At 37.5% G+C, this 27,027-nt stretch overlaps 1 protein-coding gene across 4 annotated transcripts in view; it reads right to left on the bottom strand.

Annotated features, from left to right (window-relative positions):
- Positions 1–27,027, bottom strand: part of CERT1 (ceramide transporter 1) — a 111,500-nt gene that overhangs the window by 55,716 nt on the left and 28,757 nt on the right. For all 4 annotated transcript variants that reach the window (XM_025998297.2, XM_025998298.2, XM_072736996.1 and 1 more), the window contains exon 3: positions 24,659–24,775. In XM_025998297.2, the coding sequence (XP_025854082.1) occupies positions 24,659–24,775 (117 nt within the window). The remainder of the gene's footprint in view (positions 1–24,658; positions 24,776–27,027) is intronic.

Here is a 27,027-nt window from a genome sequence, read left to right as displayed (position 1 = left end):
AATAAAAGAACACTCTCATTACTTTAAAGGAGTATCTTCAAGCTGTATAATTAAGCTTGATTACCTTTCATATTCACATGACACAGGCATGATTTAGTTTCTGATTTCTCTAAAAAAATCTAATTTATCATAAAAGATATTAATATTTTAAAAACATCTGGTCATAGCTGCTAAAAATATTTCTAAAAGAAAAGTTATAAAACTATCCTGAAAAGGGTAGTGTTCCCAACATCTCCTTTGGCTTCACAAGATGTTTACTTTGAAGGCAACAATATTCATCCTGAATTTGTAAGATAGCTTTTTTGAAAGTAAAATGGGGTGAGGGAAGCAGGATGGAAATGTGAAAAAATTACTTTATTGTCACAAATGATATTGTGTTAAATGTTCTTAAAACTTATAACATGCGGGATCCCTGGGTGGCTCAGCGGTTTGGCGCCTGCCTTCAGCCCAGGGTGTGGTTCTGGAGTCCTAGATCGAGTCCTGCATCGGACTTCCTGCGTGGGGCCTGCTTCTCCCTCTGCCTGTGTCTCTGCCTCTCTCTCTGTCTCTCTCATGAATGAATGAATGAATGAATGAATGAATGAATAAATAAATAAAATCTTAAAAAAAATTTATAACACACTTTCAAAATCTCATTGGTATGATTTGGGGACTAATGTTTCAAAGGTATGCTGGATTTTTCTTAATCCCACTCACTGTTCCACAAGAAAAAGAAGCTGAGCTTACTTAAAACCTCTAATTACTAATACATAATATTTTGAAAACACAAAATTACATCTAAAATTAGTAATTCCAAATAGTTACTGCAGGAATATTTTTTCCATTTCAATATATCTGCTTAAACATCCTAATAGAATGCTTTGTAAAAATATCTTTTCCCAATTTGCGTGTTTGTAAATCATATTCCAGGACATATTTGCATAAACATAGGATGCTCTTTTTTTGCTAATTTAACTGTACACGTCCTATGTAGAATAGGCTTTTTTTTTTTTTTTAAGATTTTGTTTATTTATTCATGAGAGACACACAGAGAGAGAGGCAGAGACACACAGGCAGAGGGAGAAGCAAGCTCCATGCAGGGAGCCCGACGTGGGACTCAATCCCGAGACTCCAGGATCAGGCCCTGGGCTGAAGGCAGTGCTAAACCGCTGAGCCACCCGGGCTGTAGTTTACTGCTTTTAAATACTGCAATGAGACCACATTTTTATTATAATATTCCTTTTGTTTAAAACCAAAAAAAAGAAACCTCTAACAACAACAACAAAAAAAAACGCACAATCTTTTGGCCACTAGAGGGGATCAGTACCACTGGAAAGTAGCAGTATACGTGGAAAATTGATACAAAGGTTATTATTGGTCAAGGAACAATAGTAACTTCTAGATTCCTTGCTGTGTACCTTTACCTTCTGTACCTTGACTTTTAACAAAAATTAAAAGCATGATAAATTAAATCATACTATTCAAACTTACAAAATTAATAAGACAACAGAAATGCCTAAGAACTGATTTAAAAAGAAAACTTCCTCAAAGTCACAATTAAATTCTGTATTTTGGCTTAATCAAGTAAGAGATAAGCTCATATATTATCATTTTATACAAGCTGTTCATCAACCGATCCAAAGGTACTAGTTAAAAAAATACACCAAAAAGGCTGACTTATTTTAAATCATATAGTTATTAGTAGCATAGTTCCCTCTACCCCCAACTACACTGTCTCTTTCTATTTTAATTATGGAAAGAGACAATTAGACAAGATTAAAGGCCAACAATAGAAATTAATGGAGCATTTTCCAGAAATTAAAATTTTGAAACCCATAATAAAACCAAATAAGCTTGCTATGTTGTGAACATCCATACATCTTACCTTCAATATTATTTCAAAGCAAACCACATGAGCAAACCACAAGATACTATTTAATCAATAGAACTGTGATTTAAAATACCATCTAAACTGCAGGGGCAACAATTTTATTTTTGTCTGAGTCAACACAAACATATTATTTGAAATACGAAAATTTGGCGTAATAATTCATGCCCATAAACATTAAAATCTTATCTATTTAGCTTTTTAAATACTTATGAACCATCCCCCCACCAAGAGCAGTAGCCTCCAAGGTAGCAAGAACACAAGATTAAGAGAAGGTTCTAGTATTACTTTAACCACCAGACAACTTTACAAGTCAGTCACTACCTTCATGGGGTTAATTTTCTTACCTTTAAAATGCTATGTGTAGTCTAGGACTGTAATTCTCTGAACAAATCTAAATACCAATACTTAGGCTAAAAATGTACATATGCAATGGGGGCCAAATGTAAGGCAGCCCTTTGCTGAACCAGATGGAAAGATAAACAGAACTCTTTGATACAGTGTACCAGATTAGGAGAAGGTCAACAACCTACAGTGATTTCCAGGAATTGCAGCACCTCATGAATTAAAGAAATTTTAAAATAGATTTAAGAAAATTGTATTAGAGAGGATTTTATTATATTCTAACTGCCTAAATCTCAGCAGCACTCCAGTGAGTATAATATTTGCTTACTCTCAAGATATTTTTCTCAAACAATACTAGAAAATGGAACATTTGCTCAGATTAGTCCCCGATTTTTTTTCTTCTCAGATTCTAGTCATTCTTGTATCATAATTTAAAACCCAACATCAAATAGACCATTTGAAGGTCATTTATTAGCATTTTCTTCTCCTGGAACGTGAGATGAGCTTTCCTTCACAGAAATATCTAAACAGGTCAAGTGCTATAGTGAGATGAGGCTGGAAGAGTAAAAGGTTCTTGTCAAATACCCCAGTTAAATGTTAAAAGAATGTTAAATAAGGAAATGAGACACTGCCTATTTTAATCCAAAATACTACAAAAATGCCCAAATACAATATGGTATTGTAGAAGCAGAAAGTAACAACAGCTACCTCCACTTTCTTGACTTCAGAACTTCCTTTTTGCTCTTATAACTTAGAGCTTTGAATTCCATAATACATCCTCATAGCTAAAGGGGAAATTAGTAAGCTACCAAGTACTACTTCCTCTGTACCAAAAGCTATTTGACACAACCAATGACACAAAAGATGATTCTAAAGAACTCTGACACTGTGAAATTCAGACTTACCTTTTTATAAAAATTCCTCCTTCCTTTAAAGGAATCTGGAGGTCCAACTGTCTTTTTTGTGACATTAAAATGGAGGTGAGAAATAACCAGATAACTAACAAATGAAGTGGTATAAGGGCAGTCTGTTAAACAATTTTCCCACCCTAGTTTTAGAAAACAAATACTAAGGGTTAGAGAGATCTTTTGTTTTGTTTTCAGAGGACAGCTGATAAGGGCTAACTTTCTAAAGAAATAGATGTTTTAGATATTAATTCCAGAGAGCCACCTTGAATAAATTATAACAATGGTAAAAGCTAAATTCGGGATATTTACTTTGTACTGGCATGATGTCAACCCTTTAAGGCCATTATCTCATTTAATTCTTTTATTTAAAAAAAAAATATTTATTTATTTGAGAGATAGAGACAGAGAGAGAGTATGAACAGGAGGAGGTAGAGGCAGAGGGAGAAACTGACTTCCCCCTAAGTGGGAAGCCCAGCATGGGGCTTGATCCCAGGACATGACTTGAGCCAATAGCAGAGGCTTACCCAACTGAGCCATCCAGGCATCCCTCATTTAATTCTTTAATATCCTATATGAAATAGATACTGTTATGATACCCATTTTACAGGTGATTTTATTTAATGTCTTCAGAGTCACACCACTAGTAAGGGAGCCAGGATTTAATTCCAAATTCAAGTACCCAGGGCATCCCCAGTGGCCCAGTGGTTTAGCGCTGCCTTCAGCCCAGGGTGTGATCCTGGAGACCCAGGATCGAGTCCCGCGTCGGGCTCCCTGCATAAGCCTGCTTCTCTCTCTGCCTGTGTCTCTGCCTCTCTCTCTCTCTCTCTCTCTCTCTCTGTGGTGTGTGTGTGTCTGGCATGAATAAATAAAATCTTAAAAAAAATGTATTAAAAAACAAATTCAAGTGCCCAAGATGTTAATCATTATGCTATACTGTTTCAACATCTAGAGACTTTGATTCTAATTGTTTCAAATCTCTTTCTAAAATCCTTCCTGAGGGATGCCTGGGTGGCTCAGGGATTAAGCATCTGCCTTTGGCTCAGGGCATGATCCCAGAGCCACATCATTGCAAATGGCGTAGATGGAACTAGAGGATATTATGCTAAGTGAAATGAGTCAATCAGAGAAAGACAATTACCATATGATCTTACTCATATGTGGAATTTAAGAAACAGAAGATCATAAGGAAAGAGAGGAAAAAATAAAGATGAAATGAAAGAGGTAAACAAACCATAAGAAACTTTAAATCATAGGAAACAGGGTTGCTGCAGGGTAAGAGGGATGGAGTAACTGGGTGATGGACATTAAGGAGGACACATGATGTAATGAACACTGGATATTATGTAAGACTGAGGAATCACTGACCTCCAGCTTTGAAACCAATTGATACATTATATGTTCATTAACTGAATTTAAATTTTAAAATATCAATGTAAAACCATTCCTGAGAATAGTTCTATTGACAAGATTTTACTGCCCCACTTCCACTCCAGTTTTTAAAAGTAGTATTAGCTTGTTATAAGGAAAAAAATACAAAATTATCTTCAATCTTATAACTGAGAGTTACTATTAACTCTGGTATATTTCCTTTTTTTTTTTTAAGACTTTATTTATTCGAGAGAGAGAGAGAGAGAGAGAGAGAGAGAGGCAGAGACACAGCAGAGGGAGAAGCAGGCTCCATGCAGGGAACCCAATGTGGGACTCGACCCCAGGACCCTGCGCTGGGCCAAAGGCCGACGCTAAATCGCTGAGCCACCCAAGGATCCCCATGGTATATTTCCTTCTTATTCCCTGTACAAAACCTTATTGAGATAAAGTTTATATCCTCTTTTCCTTTTTATCTAATATAATTTTCTCCTTACAGTATAGCTTTGTTAGTGTTTTTACTGTACCATAATTTTGGTATTGTTTGCATATTAGTAGGCCTGAAGATATTTTTGGTTTTTGCATTTAGTATTTATCGACTTCCTACATAAAGCATTTTTCTGCAGGTTAATTGTATTTTTATGACCGTTTCTCAGAAGCAGATTGCTAGAGGTTTTATTTTATTTTATTATTTTATTTTATTTATTCATAAGAGAGACAGAGAGAGAGAGAGAGAAAGGCAGAGACACAGGCAGAGGGAGAAGCAGGCTCCATGCAGGGAGCCCGATGTGGGACTCTATCCCGGGACTCCAGGATCATGTCCTGAGCTGAAGGCAGATGCTCAACCACTGAGCCAACCAGGCATCCCATTGATTGCTAGGTTTAAGGATATGACCACTTTTGATATCCCTTGTCAAGTGCTTTCCAAAAAGACTGCACTCATGTACATTCCATAAGCAGAATATGCAGGTCTTTGTTTCACTGCAACTTTACCAGTATTATTAGTTTTTTGACCTCCTTTTAAGTGGGATTGATTAAAAATGTGCTCTATGACTTTACTTTTTGTTTCTATTTTTGTAGAAGTGATATACATTTCCAGTAACTATTTCAAACAATATAGGCAATACTGAAAATTACAAAAAAGAATGAAAATTTAGGCCATTTAGAAATGACCACTGTTGCTTCTTCTAGATACTTATTTGCATGTACAGCCTTACATTTGTACATAAATGATACTATCCTGTTTTGTATTTTTTCTTCCACTCAGTAATACGTTCCAGGTATTTATTTCATGTTTGATATAAATCTCAATTCCTCTCCTACTCTTAAGAAAGGAATGCATATTTTTTTTTGGTAATTTTAAGTTTGGAGCCAAAGTCCCAGAATAATAAAAATGTTCATTTGCTGACCTTTGTTCTATGTGTATATATTTCTTTTAGGGTCTCTATGGAGAATTTAGGGTTCAGTTTCCTTGGCAAATTATAATCTTACATTTCAATAAAACTGCAAATATTTCTTAATGTAAAACCTGTATTTTCTCTTACTGGGACATTTAAGGGAGCTTCAAAAGTAACAACTGTTTTGCAATTAGATGAAAAGAATAGAATTATGCCTTTTTTTTGCGATGTGCTTTGGAACTTACTTCTAAAAGAAAATATGCACTGGTCCTTTTTTCCTAGGGCAAATCATAAAATAAAAAAAGTTAAGAGAGTAGCACTGATCCTTTGTTAAATCTGCTGCTAGCTTTTTTAAGATTTATTTTCCCCTATTAAGTGTTCCTAGAGTAGTGATATAAAGGAATAGCCTGCCTATTTTGCGGGTGAAGGAGGAATATGGTAGCTAACATTTACCAAGCACATATGATATATAATATAAATACTACAAAGTACTGTTAAAGATTTCTTCACTCTGAAGCAAACTTCTTATTTCCTTGTTTATTTCAAGTTCCACTATTTTGAAACAGGTAATATTTCCTTACAACAGAGATAGGCTAGAACAAAGACACCCTTTACAACAACATCAATGTAATACATTTCTAGTAATTGACTGTAAATGAATATGGATGTTGACACTAGTTTAGTGTAATTCTATTTCTCCCTTTAACAGTGCCTTATATGCAAAGTATGGACTTGATCCTATAGGAAATAGGAATCCAAACAGGATTTAAAACTGGAAGTAAATAACCTGATATTTTTTTTTTCTTTTAAAAGATTTTGTTTCTTTATTTGACAAAGAGACAGAGAGAGAGAGAGAGCAGGCATTCACAAGCATGGGGAGTGAGTGGCAGGAACAGGGAAAGGGAAAAGGAGGCTTACCACAGGGTAGGGAGCCTGACACGGACTCAATCCCAGGACCCTAGAATAATGACCCGAGCTGAAGGCATATACCTAACCCACTAAGCCACCCAGGTGCCCTCAGATATCTGTTTTTAAAGGATTATTCTGGCTAGAAAGGATTTTTAAGAGCAAAAACACTTAAAAGTAGTTAGAAAACTGGAGAATTTATCCAAATGAATCACTTAGTGACCAGAACTAAAGAATGGCAGTGGGAAAATAGAAAAAGGGAATTAAATGATGACAGTATCTAATTACTCCTTTATCCCTCTACAGACCAAAGGGTTATTTCTGAAAAGAAAAAGGAACTAGGAAATGAGCAGTGATGTAAGCTTTCCTATCAACAATCATATCTTGTCTCTCAAGGTCATGGACTTTACTTTCTGTGAATGAAAAATGGTAAGAACTGTTTTCAGCTAGGATAACATTTTAACCTGTAGGATATTCATTTATTTTGCTACCTATTTTTATTGTTTCTAACCCAAAGCTTTCACCTTCTATTCCAAACCAATCCAGAATATTTACTGGACAATAAAGACCATATGAGCAAAGTTATTTCTTAGGCTATTAGTTAAAAAAATTTGATGAAAAAGAGCAGTTTCGTGTTCTCTGATTTAAGAGACATTTCTCTCAGATCATGTCCAGTATACTCAGCAAGTAAAATTAAAGAACAGTTTGACGATGTCAATATGTATAAGCCACTCCCACCCATCATTACTTTTCTAGTTCATTAGAAAAAACAGAATCCCATCTGTTTTGGTTAGTATCAGAAATATTCTCTCCTGATTAAAAGTTCAAATACAAATACTGTAAAAACAAAAAACAAAAACAAAAAAACCCCACCAAACTTTTAAAGCATAAAGCCTGATTTTAATACTTTCTACAGCAAGGACAGTTATTGAACTCTAGATTAAGTATCATTTTTTAAATCTTATCTAAAGAAATATTTTATAAGCTAATTATAGACTAATAAAGCATGGAAAAATAAGCTGAAAATCTAGTAAAATTCATCTAAATTGCTAGTAGCAAATGATGTAGAAAATGCTAGGGTTCAGAGCCAATAGCTAAGAGAGAATCCTTGAGACGTTTTCAGTGCAAAAAGCATGGGGACAGGACCTGGTGGGCAGCAAGAGCTGCACTGGGGTTTGATGGGGGACTGATCACGTATTTTCACGTTGGAAGAGGGTTACAGACAGCACAAACCACCAAGGTATTTTGGAAACAAGGTTTCCAGGATGTTGAGGGGGAAAAGGTTAGGAAACAGTCATCTATTTCTATTAAAACCCTCGTCATGGACAGCCAAGGTGGCTCAGAGGTTTAGCGCCGCCTTCAGCCCAGGGTGTGATCCTGGAGACCAGGGGTCGAGTCCCAGGTGGAGCTCCCTGTAATGGAGCCTGCTTCTCCCTCTGCCTGTGTCTCTGGCCTCTCTCTCTCTCTCTGTCTCTCATAAATAAATAAATAAAATCTTAAAAAAAAAAAAAAACACCCTAGTCATGAGACCCTTCAGATGTGTATCAGTGGAGCATATGCTTGGAGGACAACTGTTACCATGTGACTTTGAGGTAGAGATAAAGGAAGTTTCCAAAGGAATTTTTAAATGTCAAAAGTAGACTTACAGGACTCTGGCGGATTGGGATTATGTTAAGCTAAGATTACCTTTTGCCCTCAGCAAAGTATTAATATTGAGGCAGCTGAGTTCCTAGAGGAATGTCACTCTGCCTGTTTTCAAGGACTTGTCAAAAGGCTGTAGGCAGTAAGGAAATTTTTTCTTTTGCTTTTGTTTCGCACATCAGCAAATATATGGTATTATAAAAATTTGCAAGTATGGTAAACGTCATACAAAATTACAGATTACATCTTCAGAACATTACTATTTGTATAGCCAATTCCACCCTACCCTTTAAACACAAGTAAATATGCAATTAATTATAAATGGACCAAGAGTGGCCAATTCATAGTAACCTGGAGTGAACAGGCAATTAGATTTTCGTAAGACATTTACTTTGAAAATGCCAAGAGATCTGAACAGTTAGGAGTAGGAGCTAAAGCTGAAAAGAAGCCAAAGAGGAAAAGGTCATGACAAACCAAGAAAAAGGAACTAAGAGTGGGATGGGAGAACAAAAGTTATCAATCAATAGGGACTATGAAAGAGGGAGAAGAACAGAATGAAACTAAGCTACATTAACCATAGGTGGGGTGGCAGGTGATAGGATAGTGAGTTTTCCCTACAATAAGAGCACTGCAAGAGTTAAGTATACAGATCCAGTTTTCTTTGCAAGTAGTGCACCCTAATTTTTCTTTGTTTATGGAAGTATTCCCATTTCTCAAGGTTTATATAGGTTGGCCTGTAGTCCCTGTAACCTAAAGAGCATAATTAAAATAAATGGACCTATGACATCAATACCCATGTAATCTTTTCATATTTTCAATATTCATTTGATCTGCACAACCATGTTCAGCATTAGCAGATATCGCAAAAGTGGTTTTTAAAGTATCTGCACCAATTTACATCCGTTGCTCCACATCCTCACCATCACGTGGTTTTAAGTCTATTTTTTCTTTTTCTTTATTATTATTATCATTTTAAAGTGACACTGCTTGGTGGCAAATGGTATCTCACTGTGGTATAAATTTGCATTTTCTTGATGACTAACGACATAGAGTACCTTTTCATATTGAATTGAATATCCTGTTTTATGAAGTGCCAATCCAAGTCTTTTGGCTATTTTTGTTTTTATTTGAGCTGTGAAAAGTTTTCTTACCCATCTGTGGGGCTCTCTGCTCCTTTTGACAAAATGTTGTCAACCTGTATCTCAACTGGCTACATGGTTAATATGATTAGCTACCTCAGTATCTTCTTTCTTTCACTGATGTAAAATCCTTGAATTCCTCTTTTACCATCTTGGTAAAGGATAAACACCTTCCACAGATTAAAAAAAAAAAAGGGATGGCTGAAAATTATAAACTAATGACATTCCCTCTTTTCTATATGATATATTTTATTGAGTATTTACACATCATATGAAGTAAAAATGCAGATGTCACCTCAGGCAAATTCAGCTTTCAAAATTTTAGGTAACAAAAACTTACAAAATTATTTTAAAAGCCCCTGAGAGTTAAATTATTTTTATTCCAGAATACTAAGAATATTAAAGGGGGGTGGTATTTTGTTTTCCTTGATTTCATTCCAAACCTCAAAAGTGCTGACTGGCAGTGTGACAGTATCTACGTTAAGGTGTTAAAAATTTTTTTTTACTACTAATGTATGGATTACTACTGCAAGCAATTTAATAACTAACTCTCACTGGTAGGAACTGACCAAATTCTTGACCGTAATGATTGAAATATCCAGAGACAAAGGGAAGTTTTTTTGCTAATTAATGTAGCCCAGTTGTGATCTCAACTATGTGGGTTTTTTTTTTTTACAACTTCTATGAGCAAATGACACATCCTTGACTACTCTGGAAGCTGCTAGATTTGCACTACTCTCAAAAATTAAAACACATGAATATAAAGGAAAAGTAAAATTTGATTCTATCTTCTATCACCATGGTAGGATGCAAACAGGTAAATGGAGAACTGGTTGTAATCCACCAATCCTGTGAAATTATTTACACAAAGAATACACAAAGAATTATTTACACAAATAAATACAGAATTTATTTACACAAAGTGCATTTCACAATCCTGTGAAATTATTTACACAAAGAATGCCTGGCTGGCTCAGTCAGAAGAGTGCATTCTTGATCTTGGGGTCATGAGTTCGAGCCCCACACTGGGTATAGAGATTACTTAAATAAATAAAAACTAAACTAAAAATAGTAGTTAAAAAGTTATATTTGCATCCTTAAGTCTTTACCAAGTAAATCAGATTTAAAATGCAAAACTAAGTTTATATAATAATTTATAAAGCAGAGAAGTGTAGAAAGAATGTCTAGTACCTATCTGTTAAGAAAATTTTCCAGTATTATAGTTTATTAAGTATGGCAGAAATAATGACTTCATATGACCTTGATATTTAAGGAGTGCTAAAAAGAGGTATATTTTGCCATCTAGCTATTTTAAAATAGTTTCCTAATACGCTTATGTCAAATTATTTTTTTAAAGATTTTATTTATTTACTCATGAGAGAGACAGAGACACAGAGAGAGGCAGAGACACAGGCAGAGGGAGAAGCAGGCTCCCTGTGGGGAGCCCGAAGTGGGACTCCCTCTCGGGACTCAGGATCACGCCCTAAGCCAAAGGCAGATGCTCAATCGAGGCTCTCAACCAAGCCACCCAGGCATCCCAAACTTATGTCAAATTTAAGACAAAAGAGATTAACGTGTCAAATAAGCAGAAACTGCTCTTAAAAATTGAGACAAAGCATCAAAATTAAGTTGATTCTGAGATAGGAGGGAAATTTATTTCATTATGGCAAAGAACAACACAGTTTTTAAGAGGTCTTTAAAGTGAGTCCTGGGCATCATTTAGGTGGCTCAACCATGACCTTATTTTGGTAAGAAACTTCTTTCGTACTCCATCTCATTTCAAGCAAAATGTGTAAGTTCTTTTCAAAAATTGTTTTCCACCTAATTTCCTCAGAAATCCCTTAACTTCTCAAGCTGAGAAAAAAACTTTCTTCTGAAAGTATTCAATGGAGCATAAGATAAGAATTAGTGGTCCTTCACAAAAGGATATGAGGTAAATCCATTAACATTAAATTACAAAACAACTGCCTTCAGATTCTCACTACAGAAAATAAACATTTATAATAATTACCATTTGGATTCTTCCTCCCTAACTGTGTATCTTCCTATGACTCCTCATGTCTTGGATAATTTCCAAAATGTGGGGAAAGTCTGCGTGGCTCATGATCACCAAAATTTCAGATTTACTAAGGTTGTCCCTTGTGGAAATAAAGTAATGTCATGATTACCACAAACAAACTCTGTCACAGCCAAAAAGAGTTAATTTTTTCAACATTATTCTTAAATCTGCCAGAAGGAGAGCCTTCCTGCTAGTTTTTTGAGGGTTAGGGAAGTAGATTTCTTTCATGGTAAGAAGAAACTATGTTTATTCAAAATCACATTTATTGCAATTAAAAATCCTAGAATAATCCTATGATTCTTTTAAATAATAGCATCAATAGATAGCTTATCACATTTCCTTGATAAGCTAATCATGCAAAAAAAATGCTCACAGAGGCCCTTGGATAATATACAGATCCATCTACTAGAAAAATGTTTAATCCAAATAAAACCATCATCTTAATCTTTACATTCATGTAGCTTTTAGTTTTCAAAAATTTTCACAAACATCTTTCATTTGGCCTCAAGACAACATGAGAGATGGCCAAAAGATTAAAACAACAACAACAGGGATCCCTGGGTGGCGCAGCGGTTTGGCGCCTGCCTTTGGCCCAGGGCGCGATCCTGGAGACCCGGGATCGAGTCCCATGTCGGGCATCCCGGTGCATGGAGCCTGCTTCTCCCTCTGCCTGTGTCTCTGCCTCTCTCTCTCTATCTCTCTGTGACTATCATAAATAAATAAAAATTTAAAAAAAAAATTAAAAAACAACAACAACAACTTGTCTTTAAAAATCATTTACTTAGGGGCGCCTGAGTGATTCAGTTGGTTAAGGGTCTGATTCGATATTGGCTCAGTTTATCTCAGGGTGATGGGATCCAAGTTCCATGTCGAACTTGCTCTGGGCATGGAGACTCCTGAGATTCTCTCTCTCTCCCTCTGTCCCTCCCCTCTACTCACTCTCTTGCTCTTTCACGCTCTCTAAAAATAAAATAAAAATCTTCGGGATCCCTGGGTGGCGCAGCGGTTTGGCGCCTGCCTTTGGCCCAGGGCGCGATCCTGGAGACCCGGGATCGAATCCCACATCGGGCTCCCGGTGCATGGAGCCTGCTTCTCCCTCTGCCTGTGTCTCTGCCTCTCTCTCTCTCTCTGTGACTATCATAAATAAATAAAAATTAAAAAAAAAAATCTTTTATTTAGTAGTGTCTCAAACAGGATACAAATGCGCTCCACACAATAAAGCAAGCACACTATTTCGAAATAAAATTACTGGTCAGGTATATATATGCCCCTTGGTATATTTTAAGTCAAAACAGAATCTTGCATTTAAGAATGACCTCAAGAATTTCTTTCTTTCACAGGGACTACTGTCTAATGTCACCCCAAATTATGAAACTTCTCATATGATGACATTTAAATCACAAAATTATCTTTTAAAAACTTTATTTCTAGTGAGCAAGTTATTTTGCAATGAATACCAAGGAGAAAAAACAACAGCAGACAGAGAATATAGAACCTACTGTATTTCTGTCAGTAATCTAACACCAACCATGATGACTGAAGGAAAAACAAAAATTTCAAATATTATAAATTTCTCTCATAAAATTTGTTTTACAAAATACTGTAAATTATGTCAACGGGAAAATTTAGTGTCCAATGCTTCATTAATTCCTAAAATGTGGTGCATCTGAGTCTTTAAGGAGCTTATGGTCTAAAATAAACAGTAGTGATATGAAGAACATATAAAAACTATGGGAGGGGTGCTTGGGTGGTTCAGTCGGTTAAGTGTCTGCCTTCGGCTCAGGTCATGATCTCAGGGTCCTAGGAGCGAGCCCCACATTGGGCTCCCTGCTCAATGTAGAGCCTGCTTCTCCCTCTCCCTGTAGCTCTGTGCTCTGTCAAATAAATACAATCTTAAAAAAAACCCCACAAAACTATAGGAATACTATGATTTAAGAAGTCTGACAGTTTAAGTAAACAAAATATATTTCACATGAATACATACTTAGAGGATGGGAGAAGTGCTTGTTGGTCAAAAGCTCTGGTTCTCAGGTCACACAGACCTGAGTCTGAAAGCTGGCTCCTTTATTAATTAGCAATTTGACCTTGGACAAGTTATTTAACCTCTGTTTCAGTTTCTTCATCCATAGAAATAGTATAGTAATGTAAACCTTGTAAAACTGTGAGAGTAAAAGGAGATAAGGTATATGTTTATTACCATATCTAATATATGTTAATCCTCAAAAATGTCAGCTATTACTATTACCATCACCACCACCACATTATTATTGTCTTGTAAGGTAGAACTTTTGGTGTATTTGAGTGTGTGTGTGTTAAATAGACTGATAGTAGAATGAGTAAATACAGGCCACCTGGGAAGGAAAGAAGAGAAACCTCCAACTTCTCCCAGATATTAAAAATTACTAAAACCTGTCAGGGAAGCCCTTAACAAAGGCTCAACAGCAAGAAAAGGAATGAAGGCCCATCTGACGATATCAAAAGAAAAAAGGCCCACTGTTCCAAGTTTTGTGTCATTTTAAGGGCAGGTGGTATAATGAGGAAGTAACTGTAAATGGAATTGAGTGAGCTGGAAGGATGGGAACTCATCAACTTTGAAGTATAACACTATGGGTTTATCACGACTGGCTTACTTTGCTTGCTTTTTGTTCTGTTTTTGTGGGAGTAGGGAGGGTGGTGTGAGGGTGAAGGCACACAAACAGGATACAGTCATCTTTCCTTCTCTAAGTAATGTATCAAGGTCATGCAGCTAGTAAGTAGTATAAGCAGCAGTGCCAGGATTCAATCCCATATTTAACAGACTTCAAAATCCACCATTCAAACACTAAACAGTAAAACGTTCTTTTTGACAGTCCATGGGTGGAAAGATGAGTTCCTGTTTGTCTTGCACATATATGGCAGAGCTCAAATGATACAATCTAATCTGCAGGAGGTAAGCTTATGGAGAATTATTTTCAAATATTCACCTTTTTTTTTTTTTTTAAAGTAGGCTCCACACTCACTCAGCATGGAGTCCAAACCAGGGTTTGAACTCATGACCCTGAGATCAAGAGCTGGATGCTTAACAAACTAAGCTACTCAATCACCCCTCCAAATATTCAGTGTCTACCAGTAACTAAAAGAAAGCAGAATCAACATAAAATTGAATCCAAAGAATCCATAAACTAAAAGGTAGTAGAGTCTCAGTCAACTTACTTAAATTTAATCTAAACCTTGTTTCATGGACTCTAAAATAGCATTTCCCTCACCTCTCAGGACAATAAGGAAAAAATAAAGCACATGAAGTACATAATGCACTAATTAGTACTTGAGTGATCCTCAGTAAATAGGAGCTCTATCATAATCATCACCATGCTTTAACAATTTGGTATTAATTTTGAATATCAATATAACAAATGCATACTTAAACAGTAAAAATAGTAAATTGAGGTACCACATTCAATATCCTTTAGGGATACTGAAGAACAAATTAAGAAACATTTACTCACTACGTCACTGTTTCTGGCCTATGGGGAAGAAAACTTTGTTGATTATGTGTGGTGATAGCATTTGAATGTTCTCCCTCTTAAACATTAATTTAGTAACTCAAACTATTTTTGAAATTCATATTCAATTCAAATTCATATTCAATTTATAAATTTTCACTGATATGTTAGCACATCACATAATTTACATTACAATTAACTATTAATAAAAATTGACAATGATTTCTCCTTCCTTGTCTATGAATCAACTACTTTTAGAAATCAGAAGTCTGTGCAATGTATCTGAAATCCTGTTAAAAAAAAAAATGAAATCCTGCTATTGAATCTTTTTTAAAATCTTTTTCCTAAGAACTTAAATTCACCAAAAACCTGATGTCTCAGCTGAAGTCACACTGCTCTCAGACACAAAGATTATTACTATTATTATTTTTTAAAGAATTATTTGAGAGAGTGCATGCGAGCAAGTGGGAGAGGTAAGAGGGAGAGAGAAAATTCTCAAGCAGACTCCCCACTGAGCAGGGCTTGATCCCAGGACCCTGAGAGAGGATCATGACTTGAGCTGAAACCAAAAGTCAGCTGCTTAACTGACTGAGCCACCCAGATGCCCCCGAGACTCAAAGATTATGCTTATCAATTGTTCAAAGATGCAAACAAATCAATGATATGGAAAAAATATATGCTTTTTGCATCCTTCTTCACTCAAGGAGAAAATGCAAAATGGAAACTTGCAGAGAATTCGGGTTTGGCTTTACTAAGAAAAACAAGCAATGGGGAGGGGCAAGATGGCGGCAGAGCAGGGTCTCCAAATCACCTGTCCCCAACAAATTACCTAGAAAACCTTCAAATCATCCTGAAAATCTACGAATTCGGCCTGAGATTTAAAGAGAGACCAGCTGGAATGCTACAGTGAGAAGAGTTCGCTCTTCTATCAAGGTAGGAAGACGGGAAAAAGAAATAAAGACACAAAAGGCCTCCAAGGGGGAGGGGCCCCGCGAGGAGCCGGGCTGAGGCCGGGGCGAGTGTCCCCAGGACAGGAGAGCCCCGTCCCGGAGAAGCAGGAGCTGCAACAACCTTCCCGGGCAGAAAGGCCTCCCGGGGAATTGGAGCAGGATCCCCAGGAAGGCGGGGATGCACTCGGGCTCCCTGGGACAGTAACAGAGGAGCTGCGCCCCGGGGAGATGCGCCGAGCTCCCTAAGGGCTGCATGCAGCGCGCACGACGGGACCCGGAGCAACTGGGGGGGAGGGGGGTCGGGCGGCGGCTCCGCGGAGGGGGCTGCGGGGCTCCTGGAGCAGCTCAGCGGCGGTGGCTCCGGCGGAGGAAGAAGCTCCGCGAGGAGGGGGCGGCGCGGCTCAGTGAACAGCTCGGAGGGGCTCGGGCGGCGGCTCCGCGGAGGAGGCTGCGCGGCTCCGGGAGCAGCTCGGCGGCGGCGGCTCGGACAGAGGAAGAAGCTCCGCGCGGAGGGGGCTGCGGAGCGTGACCGCGAATCCAACAGCGCAGGCCCCGGAGCATAGGGCTCCGGGACACAGCCCATGATCCAGCCTCCCCCAGGGACAGGCAGAGGCCGGGAGGGCCCAGGAGAGCAAGGACGCTCCTGCCCCGAGCTGAGCAGATCGGCGGCCCCGCCCGGGAGCCCCCAGGCCCTGCAGACAGAGAGCCCAGAGTGACTGCGGGAGCTGACTCCAGGTTCCCAGAGCTGCCGACCCGCCACTGTGGCTTCCTCCCGGGGCCACATGGGGTAAACAACCCCCACTGAGCCCTGCACCAGGCAGGGGCAGAGCAGCTCCCCGAAGTGCTAACACCTGAAAATCAGCACAGCAGGCCCCTCCGCCAGAAGACCAGCTAGACAGACCAGTTCCAGGGGAAGTCAAGGGACGTAAAGTATACAGAATCAGAAGATACTCCCCCGTGTTTTTTTTTGGTTTTTTTTCTTTTTTTTTTGTTTTGTGTTTTTTTCTTTCTTCTTGATTTCTGATTGCTTCCCCCACCCCACCCCCTTTTTTTTCTCCTTTCTTTTTCTTTCTCTTTTTCTTCTCTTTTTCCCTTTTTTTCTTCTTTCTCTTTTGTCTTTTTCTCTTTTCTTTCCTTCTCTCTCTTTTTCTCCTTTTCCCAATACAACTTGGTTTTGGCCACTCTGCACTGAGCAAAATGACTAGAAGGAAAACCTCACCTCAAAAAAAAAAAAGAATCAGAAACAGCCCTCTCTCCCACAGAGTTACAAAATCTGGATTACAATTCAATGTCAGAAAGCCAATTCAGAAGCACTATTATACAGCTACTGGTGGCTCTAGAAAAAAGCATAAAGGACTCAAGAGACTTCATGACTGCAGAATTTAGATCCAATCAGGCAGAAATTAAAAATCAATTAAATGAGATGCAATCCAAGCTAGAAGTCCTAACAATAAGGCTTAACGAGGTGGAAGAATGAGTGAGTGACATAGAAGACAAGTTGATGGCAAAGAGGGAAACTGAGGAAAAAAGAGACAAGCCATTAAAAGACCATTAGGATAGATTAAGGGAAATAAATGACAGCCTGAGGAAGAAAAACCTACGTTTAATTGGGGGAAGTTCCGGAGGGCACCGAAAGGGACAGAGGGCCAGAATATGTATTTGAACAAATCCTAGCTGAAAACTTTCCTAATCTGGGAAGGGAAACAGCATTCAGATCCAGGAAACAGAGAGATCCCCCCCTAAAATCAACAAAAAACATTCAACACCTCGACATTTAATAGTGAAGCTTGCAAATTCCAAAGATAAGGAGAAGATCCTTAAAGCAGCAAGAGAAAAAAAGTCCCTGACTTTTATGGGGAGGAATATTAGGGTAACAGCAGACCTCTCCACAGAGACCTGGCAGGCCAGAAAGGGCTGGCAGGATATATTCAGGGTCCTAATGAGAAGAACATGCAACCAAGAATACTTTATCCAGCAAGGCTCTCATTCAAAATGGAAGGAGAGATAAAGAGCTTCCAAGACAGGCAGGAACTGAAAGAACATGTGACCTCCAAACCAGCTCTGCAAGAAATTTTAAGGGGGACTCTTAAAATTCCCCTTTAAGAAGAAGTTCAGTGGAACAATCCACAAAAACAAGGACTGAATAGATATGATGACACTAAACTCATATCTGTCAATAGTAACTCTGAACGTGAAGGGCTTAATGACCCCATCAAAAGGCGCAGGGTTTCTGACTGGATAAAAAAGCAGGACCCATCTATTTGCTGTCTACAAGAGACTCATTTTAGACAGAAGGACACCTACAACCTGAAAATAAAAGGTTGGAGAACCATTTACCATTCAAATGGTCCTCAAAAGAAAGCAGGGGTAGCCATCCTTATATTAGATAAATTAAAATTTACCCCGAAGACTATAGTAAGAGATGAAGAGGGACACTATCTCATACTCAGAGGATCTATCTAACAAGAGGACTTAACAATCCTCAATATATATGCCCCGAATGTGGGAGCTGCCAAATATTTAAACCAATTAATAACCAAACTGAAGAAATACTTTGATAATAATACACTTATACTTGGTGACCTCAATCTAGCTCTTTCTATACTAGATAGGTCTTCTAAGCACAACATATCCAAAGAAACGAGAGCTTTAAATGATACACTGGACCAGATGGATTTCACAGATATCTACAGAACTTTACATCCAAACTCAACTGAATACACATTCTTCTCAAGTGCACATGGAACTTTCTCCAGAATAGACCACACACTGGGTCACAAATCGGGTCTGAACCCATACCAAAAGATTGGGATAGTCCCCTGTATATTCTCAGACCATAATGCCTTGAAATTAGAACTTAATCACAACAAGAAGTTTGGAAGGACCACAAACACGGGGAGGTTAAGGACCACCCTGCTAAAAGATGAAAAGGTCAACCAGGAAATTAAGGAAGAATTGAGAAGATTCATGGAAACTAATGAGAATGAAGATACAACCGTTCAAAATCTTTGGGATGCAGCAAAAGCAGTCCTGAGGGGGAAATACATCGCAATGCAAGCATCCATTCAAAAACTGGAAAGATCTCAAATTCAAAAGCTCACCTTATACATAAAGGAACTAGAGAAAAAGCAACAAATGGACCCCACCCCCAGCAGAAGAAGACAGTTAATTAAAATTCGAGCAGAACTAAATGAAATCGAGACCAAAAGAACTGTGGAACAGATCAACAGAACCAGGAGTTGGTTCTTTGAAAGAATTAAAAAGATAGATAAACCAACCTTAGCCAACCTTATTAAAAAGGAGAGAGAGAGGACTCAAATTAATAAAATCATGAATGAGAAAGGAGAGCTCACTACCAACACCAAGGAAATACAAACGATTTTAAAAACATATTATGAACAGCTGTACGCCAATAAATTAGGAAATCTAGAAGAAATGGACGCATTCCTGGAAAGCCACAAACTACCAAAACTGGAGCAGGAAGAAATAGAAAACCTGAACAGGCCAATAACCAGGGAGGAAATTGAAGGAGTCATCAAAAACCTCCCAAGACACAAGAGTCCAGGGCCAGATGGCTTCCCAGGGGAATTCTATCAAACGTTTAAAGAAGAAATCATACCTATTCTACTAAAGCTGTTTGGAAAGATAGAAAGAGATGGAGTACTTCCAAATTCGTTCTATGAGGCCAGCATCACCTTAATTCCGAAACCAGACAAAGATCCCACCAAAAAGGAGAATTACAGACCAATATCCCTGATGAACATGGATGCAAAAATTCTCAACAAGATACTAGCCAATAGGATCCAACAACACATTAAGAAAATTATTCACCATGACCAAGTAGGATTTATCCCTGGGACACAAGGCTGGTTCAACACTCGTAAAACCATCAATGTGATTCATCATATCAGCAAGAGAAAAACCAAGAACCATATGATACTCTCATTAGATGCAGAGAAAGCATTTGACAAAATACAGCATCCATTCCTGATCAAAACCCTTCAGAGTGTTGGGATAGAGGGAACTTTCCTCGACATCTTAAAAGCCATCTACGAAAAGCCCACAGCAAATATCATTCTCAATGGGGAAGCACTGGGAGCCTTTCCCCTAAGATCAGGAACAAGACAGGGATGTCCACTCTCACCACTGCTGTTCAACATAGTTCTGGAAGTCCTCGCCTCAGCAATCAGACAACAAAAAGACATTAAAGGCATTCAAATTGGCAAAGAACGGGATCCCTAGGTGGCGCAGCGGTTTGGCGCCTGCCTTTGGCCCAGGGCGCGATCCTGGAGACCCGGGATCGAATCCCACGTCAGGCTCCCGGTGCATGGAGCCTGCTTCTCCCTCTGCCTGTGTCTCTGCCTCTCTCTCTCTCTGACTATCATAAAATAAAATAAGAAAAAAAAAAAAAAAAGATTTAAAAAAACAAATTGGCAAAGAAGAAGTCAAACTCTCCCTCTTTGCCGATGACATGATACTCTACATAGAAAACCCAAAAGCCTCCACCCCAAGATTGCTAGAACTCATACAGCAATTTGGTAGCGTGGCAGGATACAAAATCAATGCCCAGAAATCAATGGCATTTCTATACACTAACAATGAGACTGAAGAACGAGAAATTAAGGAGTCAATCCCATTTACAATTGCACCCAAAAGCATAAGATACCTAGGAATAAACCTAACCAAAGAGGTAAAAGATCTATACCCTAAAAACTATAGAACACTTCTGAAAGAAATTGAGGAAGACACAAAGAGATGGAAAAATATTCCATGCTCATGGATTGGCAGAATTAATATTGTAAAAATGTCACTGTTACCCAGGGCAATTTACACGTTTAATGCAATCCCTATCAAAATACCATGGACTTTCTTTAGAGTTAGAACAAATTATTTTAAGATTTGTGTGGAATCAGAAAAGACCCCGAATAGCCAGGGAAATTTTAAAAAAGAAAACCATACCTGGGGGTATCACAATGCCAGATTTCAGGTTGTACTACAAAGCTGTGGTCATCAAGACAGTGTGGTACTGGCACAAAAACAGACACATCGATCAATGGAACAGAATAGAGAACCCAGAAGTGGACCCTGAAATGTATGGTCATCTAATATTCGATAAAGGAGGAAAGACTATCCATTGGAAGAAAGACAGTCTCTTCAATAAATGGTGCTGGGAAAATTGGACATCCACATGCAGAAGAATGAAACTGGAGCACTCTCTTTCACCATACACAAAGATAAACTCAAAATGGATGAGAGATCTAAATGTGAGACAAGAGTCCATCAAAATCATAGTAGAGAACACAGGCAACACCCTTTTTGAACTTGGCCACAGTAACTTCTTGCAAGATACATCCACAAAGGCAAAAGAAACAAAAGCAAAAATGAACTATTGGGACTTCATCAAGATAAGAAGCTTTTGCACAGCAAAGGATACAGACAACAAAACTAAAGACAACCTACAGAATGGGAGAAGATATTTGCAAATGATGTATCAGATAAAGGGCTAGTTTCCAAGATCTATAAAGAACTTATTAAACTCAACACCAAAGAAACAAACAATCCAATCATGAAATGGGCAAAAGACATGAAGAGAAATCTCACAGAGGAAGACATAGACATGGCCAACATGTACATGAGAAAATGCTCTGCATCACTTGCCATCAGGGAAATACAAATCAAAACCACAATGAGATACCACCTCACACCAGTGAGAATGGGGAAAATTAACAAGGCAGGAAACAACAAATGTTGGAGAGGATGTGGAGAAAAGGGAACCCTCTTACACTTTTGGTGGGAATGTGAACTGGGTGCAGCCACTCTGGAAAACTGTGTGGAGGTTCCTCAAAGAGTTAAAAATAGACCTGCCCTACGACCCAGCAATTGCACTGTTGGGGATTTACCCCAAAGATTCAGATGCAATGAAACGTCGGGACACCTGCACCCCGATGTTTCTAGCAGCAATGGCCACAATAGCCAAACTGTGGAAGGAGCCTCGGTGTCCATCGAAAGCTGAATGGATAAAGAAGATGTGGTTTATGTATACAATGGAATATTACTCAGCCATTAGAATCGACCAATACCCACCATTTGCTTCGACGTGGATGGAACTGGAGGGTATTATGCTGAGTGAAATAAGTCAATCGGAGAAGGACAAACAGTGTATGTTCTCATTCATCTGGGGAATATAAATAATAGTGAAAGGGAATATAAAGGCCTTCCTTTATATGTTGGGAAATATCAGGAAGGGAGACAGAACATAAAGACTCCTAACTCTGGGAAACGAACTAGGGGTGGTGGAAGGGGAGGAGGGCGGGTGTTGGAGGGGAATGGGTGACGGGCACTGAGGCGGACACTTGACGGGATGAGCACTGGGTGTTTTTCTGTATGTTGGTAAATTGAACACCAATAAAAATTAATTAAAAAAAAAAAAAAAAAAAAACATGGATCCCTGGGTGGTGCAGTGGTTTAGCGCCTGCCTTTGGCCCAGGGCGCAATCCTGGAGACCCGGGATCGAATCCCTCGTCGGGCTCCTGGTGCATGGAGTCTGCTTCTCCCTCTGCCTATGTCTCTGCCTCTCTCTCTCTCTCTCTGTGTGACTATCATAAATAAATAAAAATTAAAAAAATAATAATAAAATAAAATAAAAAACAAGCAAATAAAATATGCCTAATTAAAAATACAGAAAAAACCAGCCCTGTAATCTATGTTAGCTGATTAAGTCTTTAAGTCACAAGTTAAAAATTAGTTCTACTTAATAACATCTTTAATCATTAGTAAGAGCCTTGGACCTGATTAATAAATACACAATACCATCTCTTTACAGGCACATTTAGCAACTCTCACTGAATGCAGAATTCTTCATCCAAAAACAAAATGTATAATTTAATAAATTTAGTTGTCACTCCAAAGCCCTCTCTTTTTCCACTGTCATAAATGAGAAAATATATCAGCCACTCTGGTAAGTAACCGTACATATGTTATCTCATATATTCCTTATATACACTAAGAAGAGGTAAATTATCACGCCCAGTCGTATCTGGTACACAGCAGAAGATGTAGTGTGAATCCAGGTCGGCCTAGATTCAAGGCATTCAGATTTTGGAATTCCAGCTCCTCTCTTTTATTTTTATTTTTTTAATTTATTTTTTTTTTTTTTAGCTCCTCTCTTTTAAATACTAGAAATGTTTTTCCCATTTTCTCCATTTTTAGACTCCTTTCTGAAGTAATAAAATCAAGATAACTAATACAAAATTTTAAGATTTTAAGTAATCTCTTCATCTAACATAAGGTTTGAACTCATAACCTTGAAATCAAGAGTCGCATGCTCTTCTGACCGAGTCAGCCAGACATACCAAAATTCACAAGATTTTAAACCAGTATAACACTAAAGCTAAAACAGAGGGGGGGAAATGGGTATCACAGCCAGGTTTCTTTACGCCAAGAAAAATTCATAATCAATATCAATAAGAATTTGCCTATGCTACCTCAAATCAGACAGGTTTTTCTTGCTTTAGAGTGTGTATGCATGTTGTGTGGGTACATGTTTTGCACCTGTCAAATGACCAAAACAGGTGTTTCAACTACAACTCTATGAAACCCAAACAAACAAGTACAGACAAGTATGTGAATAAGTACAAAGTTCTCTTAAGTCACACTCAGGAATAGCATCATGAATTTATACCTTACCCTATTCCTTGTCTTATCATAATAAACTGAGTTAGCTAATAATGCAGATTTAATATCACACATTTCTTTAGTCTACTTACCACTTATTCATGTTTTTGTTTTTAAACATTTTTTATTTGAGAGAGAGAGCATGGGGGAAGGTGGTGGTGACGGAGGCACAGGGTAAGGGAGAAACGGACTCTCTGATGACCAGGGAGCCCATGCAGAGCTTGATTCTTTGAGGACCTCGAGATCATGACCTGAGCTGAAGGCAGACGCTTAACTTACTGAGCCACCCAGGTGCCCCTTATTAAATAACAAGAATGCGGATTATACATCTATATAAGAAATACATTCTAAAGGTTTACTATTAGCTTCCTATTTACAAAAATTAAATGACAAATGTTTACACTATGAATTTACCCAAAAGGCTACAGATGACTATAAAAACAGTGAAGCTTCTAAATATTATGGTTATACAGTCAATATATTATTTCAAAAACCTTTTATCCAGATCATACAAAGGCATTTAAATCCTAAGTATAAAAATCAAGATTTGTTTTACTTAAAAAAAAAAAGGGCACATTTTGTTTTAGTTAACAATGAAAACCATTTGTTGGTGTGCCCCTCAATTTGCTACACTGAGTCCTGCCTAACTCATGATCATTTAATAAAGCAAATTAGATCTTAAAAAAAATTAAAAACATGTGTCATAACAAATTCCCTTAGAGCAACTCAAATGTTAGAAATAAAATTATTTCAAAAATTTATATCTGTACTGCTTTGATCTTTACTATCCAAATAATGTTCGACTTTTAAAAACATGTTACATCTTAAAACTTTTTAAAGAAAAAAAGTAAAACTTTTAAAAGGAGTTACTACTACCAGTATCTTGCCTAATCCTCCATGGACAGGTAAACACTAGAGCCCCTACCTTGTGCTGTTCGATGGCATCTATCCACTGTTGTCTGTGATCCGGATCTTGAGCACGAAGATACCAAACGCTATCATTTACGCTAATATCAAATCGACATTCATCAAAATCATGAGGCTGTGGAGCAAAAAGGTAGAAAATGAAAAGCAAAGCTAATTATATTCTCAGAAATGTTACAACCAAGAGCAAAAACATGAACATATTCATTCTGGCTGGTGGGTGACTCCTGTTATTTTTCTATTTATTTTTCTACTCAAATAACTGTTTTTTGAAGATCTCTCAGATAAAAAGCACAAGAACACAGTTACCAAAAACTAAGTTTTATTCACTACTCCTACAAACGAGTTGGTACATAAATATATTTTAAAAAACAGAGCTAATACTTTCATCAAATGCTTTGAATTAGCTTAACTAGGGGGAACATCACCATAAGCACACACACAACAAACCCACCAAAATAAGCTTTAGGGAAGACGTTTACTACTTTTTTCCATGCCTCCATTACTCAAAAAAAAAAAAAAAAAAAAAAAACAACAACTCGTCGCAAATAGTTGTATTTCATTAAATGTGATAAACAAAATACATTCTGTCACAAAATAATGTTAACATTTCCTTCTAAGTATCTCAAATTAACTTCTAACTTTTTAAATTTCTTTGAGAACACCAGGAGAGCTTCCAATGAGAAGAAAAATAAAGTAACATTACCATTAGACCTACGTTAGATAGAGGACACTGCCTATAACAGAAAGTAAACATTTAGTGAAAATATTAATTACTTGGTTCAGTCTTTTCCATTCTTTGTAAGAATATGTAAAATGAGTATTTTATAGAGTATTTTATATCTTTAATTTTTGTTCAGTAAATTAATTCAAATATGATTGGACACATCACATATACCACCTCTTCTACTAGACATAGTATAGAGAGTGAATCAATTTCTTCTCCTGTGAATAATCTTAGAAAAGAGAAAGTCCTCTCTGGTCAATGTAATAATAAACTTATTTGATGAACAGAATCTACATTTTGTATTTCCAAATTTATCATTTATTCTTTCCTCCTTTTAAACAGTATCAATCTTTTATCTCCTTATCTGTTTAGCAAAAATACTGTAACTCCACAATTAAAAAAAAATTTTTATTTATTTGACAGAGGGAGAGCATGAGAGCACAAGCGGGGGAGAGGCAGGTAGAGGCAGAGGAGCCCGATGAGGGGCTTGATCCCAGGACCTGGGGATCATGACCTGAGCCAAAAGCAGACACTTAACTGACTGAGCCACCCAGGTGCTACTGCCACAATATTCTTTAGATTACAAAACAGATTTCTCTTTTAAAATTAAGACAACAAATCATAGATCTGACTAGCTAAAGGATGTAAGTTAAGCATTTTCTTTTACTTTTTTTTTTTTCTTTTTTTTAGCATCTTCTGAATCAACGTGTTCGACATCACAGTTTGGACTATGGATAGTCAAGCCTTAAGAATGGAATCCAGTTACCAAAAAAGGTTTCTTGGAGGAGGGAAAGAATATATACTATATGAAGAACCAAGTAAATAATTTAACTGATCAGTCTACTATTCTGAATGGCCCAGAGATTTTTAAACTTTCACTTCATAATCAGTCTCATTATATTTCTAGCTACCATTCCTGAAAATGTCTTACAGTTTGTATTATTGTTAGTGTCCTCATTAAAACTGTAGAAAATAAGGTACATAATAGTTCAAAGTTTACTGGTTTCTCCAGCAAACACTTTTTCCTCTTTGACATCTTCAAAACTTCCTCACAATCTTCCAGTGAGTAGTACAATGCCACATTTAAAATATTCCTGAAAACAGAAACTTACCACAGGCTTCCTGTGGATATGAGTGACTTAATAAAATCTAAAATCAGTATGTAAAATTTGCCAAATTTCTAAATCTGCCAAGTATAAATTATGATCTCTTCTCCCTGTTCAAAGTTTAAAAATGTGGAAAATGTCAAGCTTTTTGATAGAGCTGCATAGAAATAGAAATAAAATGGTAGTCTAGAAAGCTGAAATTAAAGAATTTGGTAGCTTCAACTGAATGTCACCATTGTGATGAATGCAGTATCTTCATACCCATACACAGAGATGGTAGTTAACAGAAAATGTATACAAGGTAGCCAGTTCCACCATCAACAATCTGACAGGTAGGTGGCATAAAAGAGGGATATATCAATTATCTGGTGATAGAGTCTGTGAACACAGAGCCTTGAGTTCCCAAAATGTGTAAAAGTGAAGGAAGCGATGTCTACAGGGCAAATGACAGACTTCTTAAGAGAACATGTTTTAGAAAATATTGAAGTCTAGACAACTGAGCTTATATCACGTGTCAACGTACATACAACACTCCAA

The sequence above is a fragment of the Vulpes vulpes genome, chromosome 14, assembly GCF_048418805.1.
Source record: "Vulpes vulpes isolate BD-2025 chromosome 14, VulVul3, whole genome shotgun sequence".
NCBI classification, from domain to species: Eukaryota; Metazoa; Chordata; class Mammalia; order Carnivora; family Canidae; genus Vulpes; species Vulpes vulpes.
The sequence above is the reverse complement of the archived record's forward strand: the minus strand, read 5'-3'. Positions and strand labels throughout refer to the sequence as shown.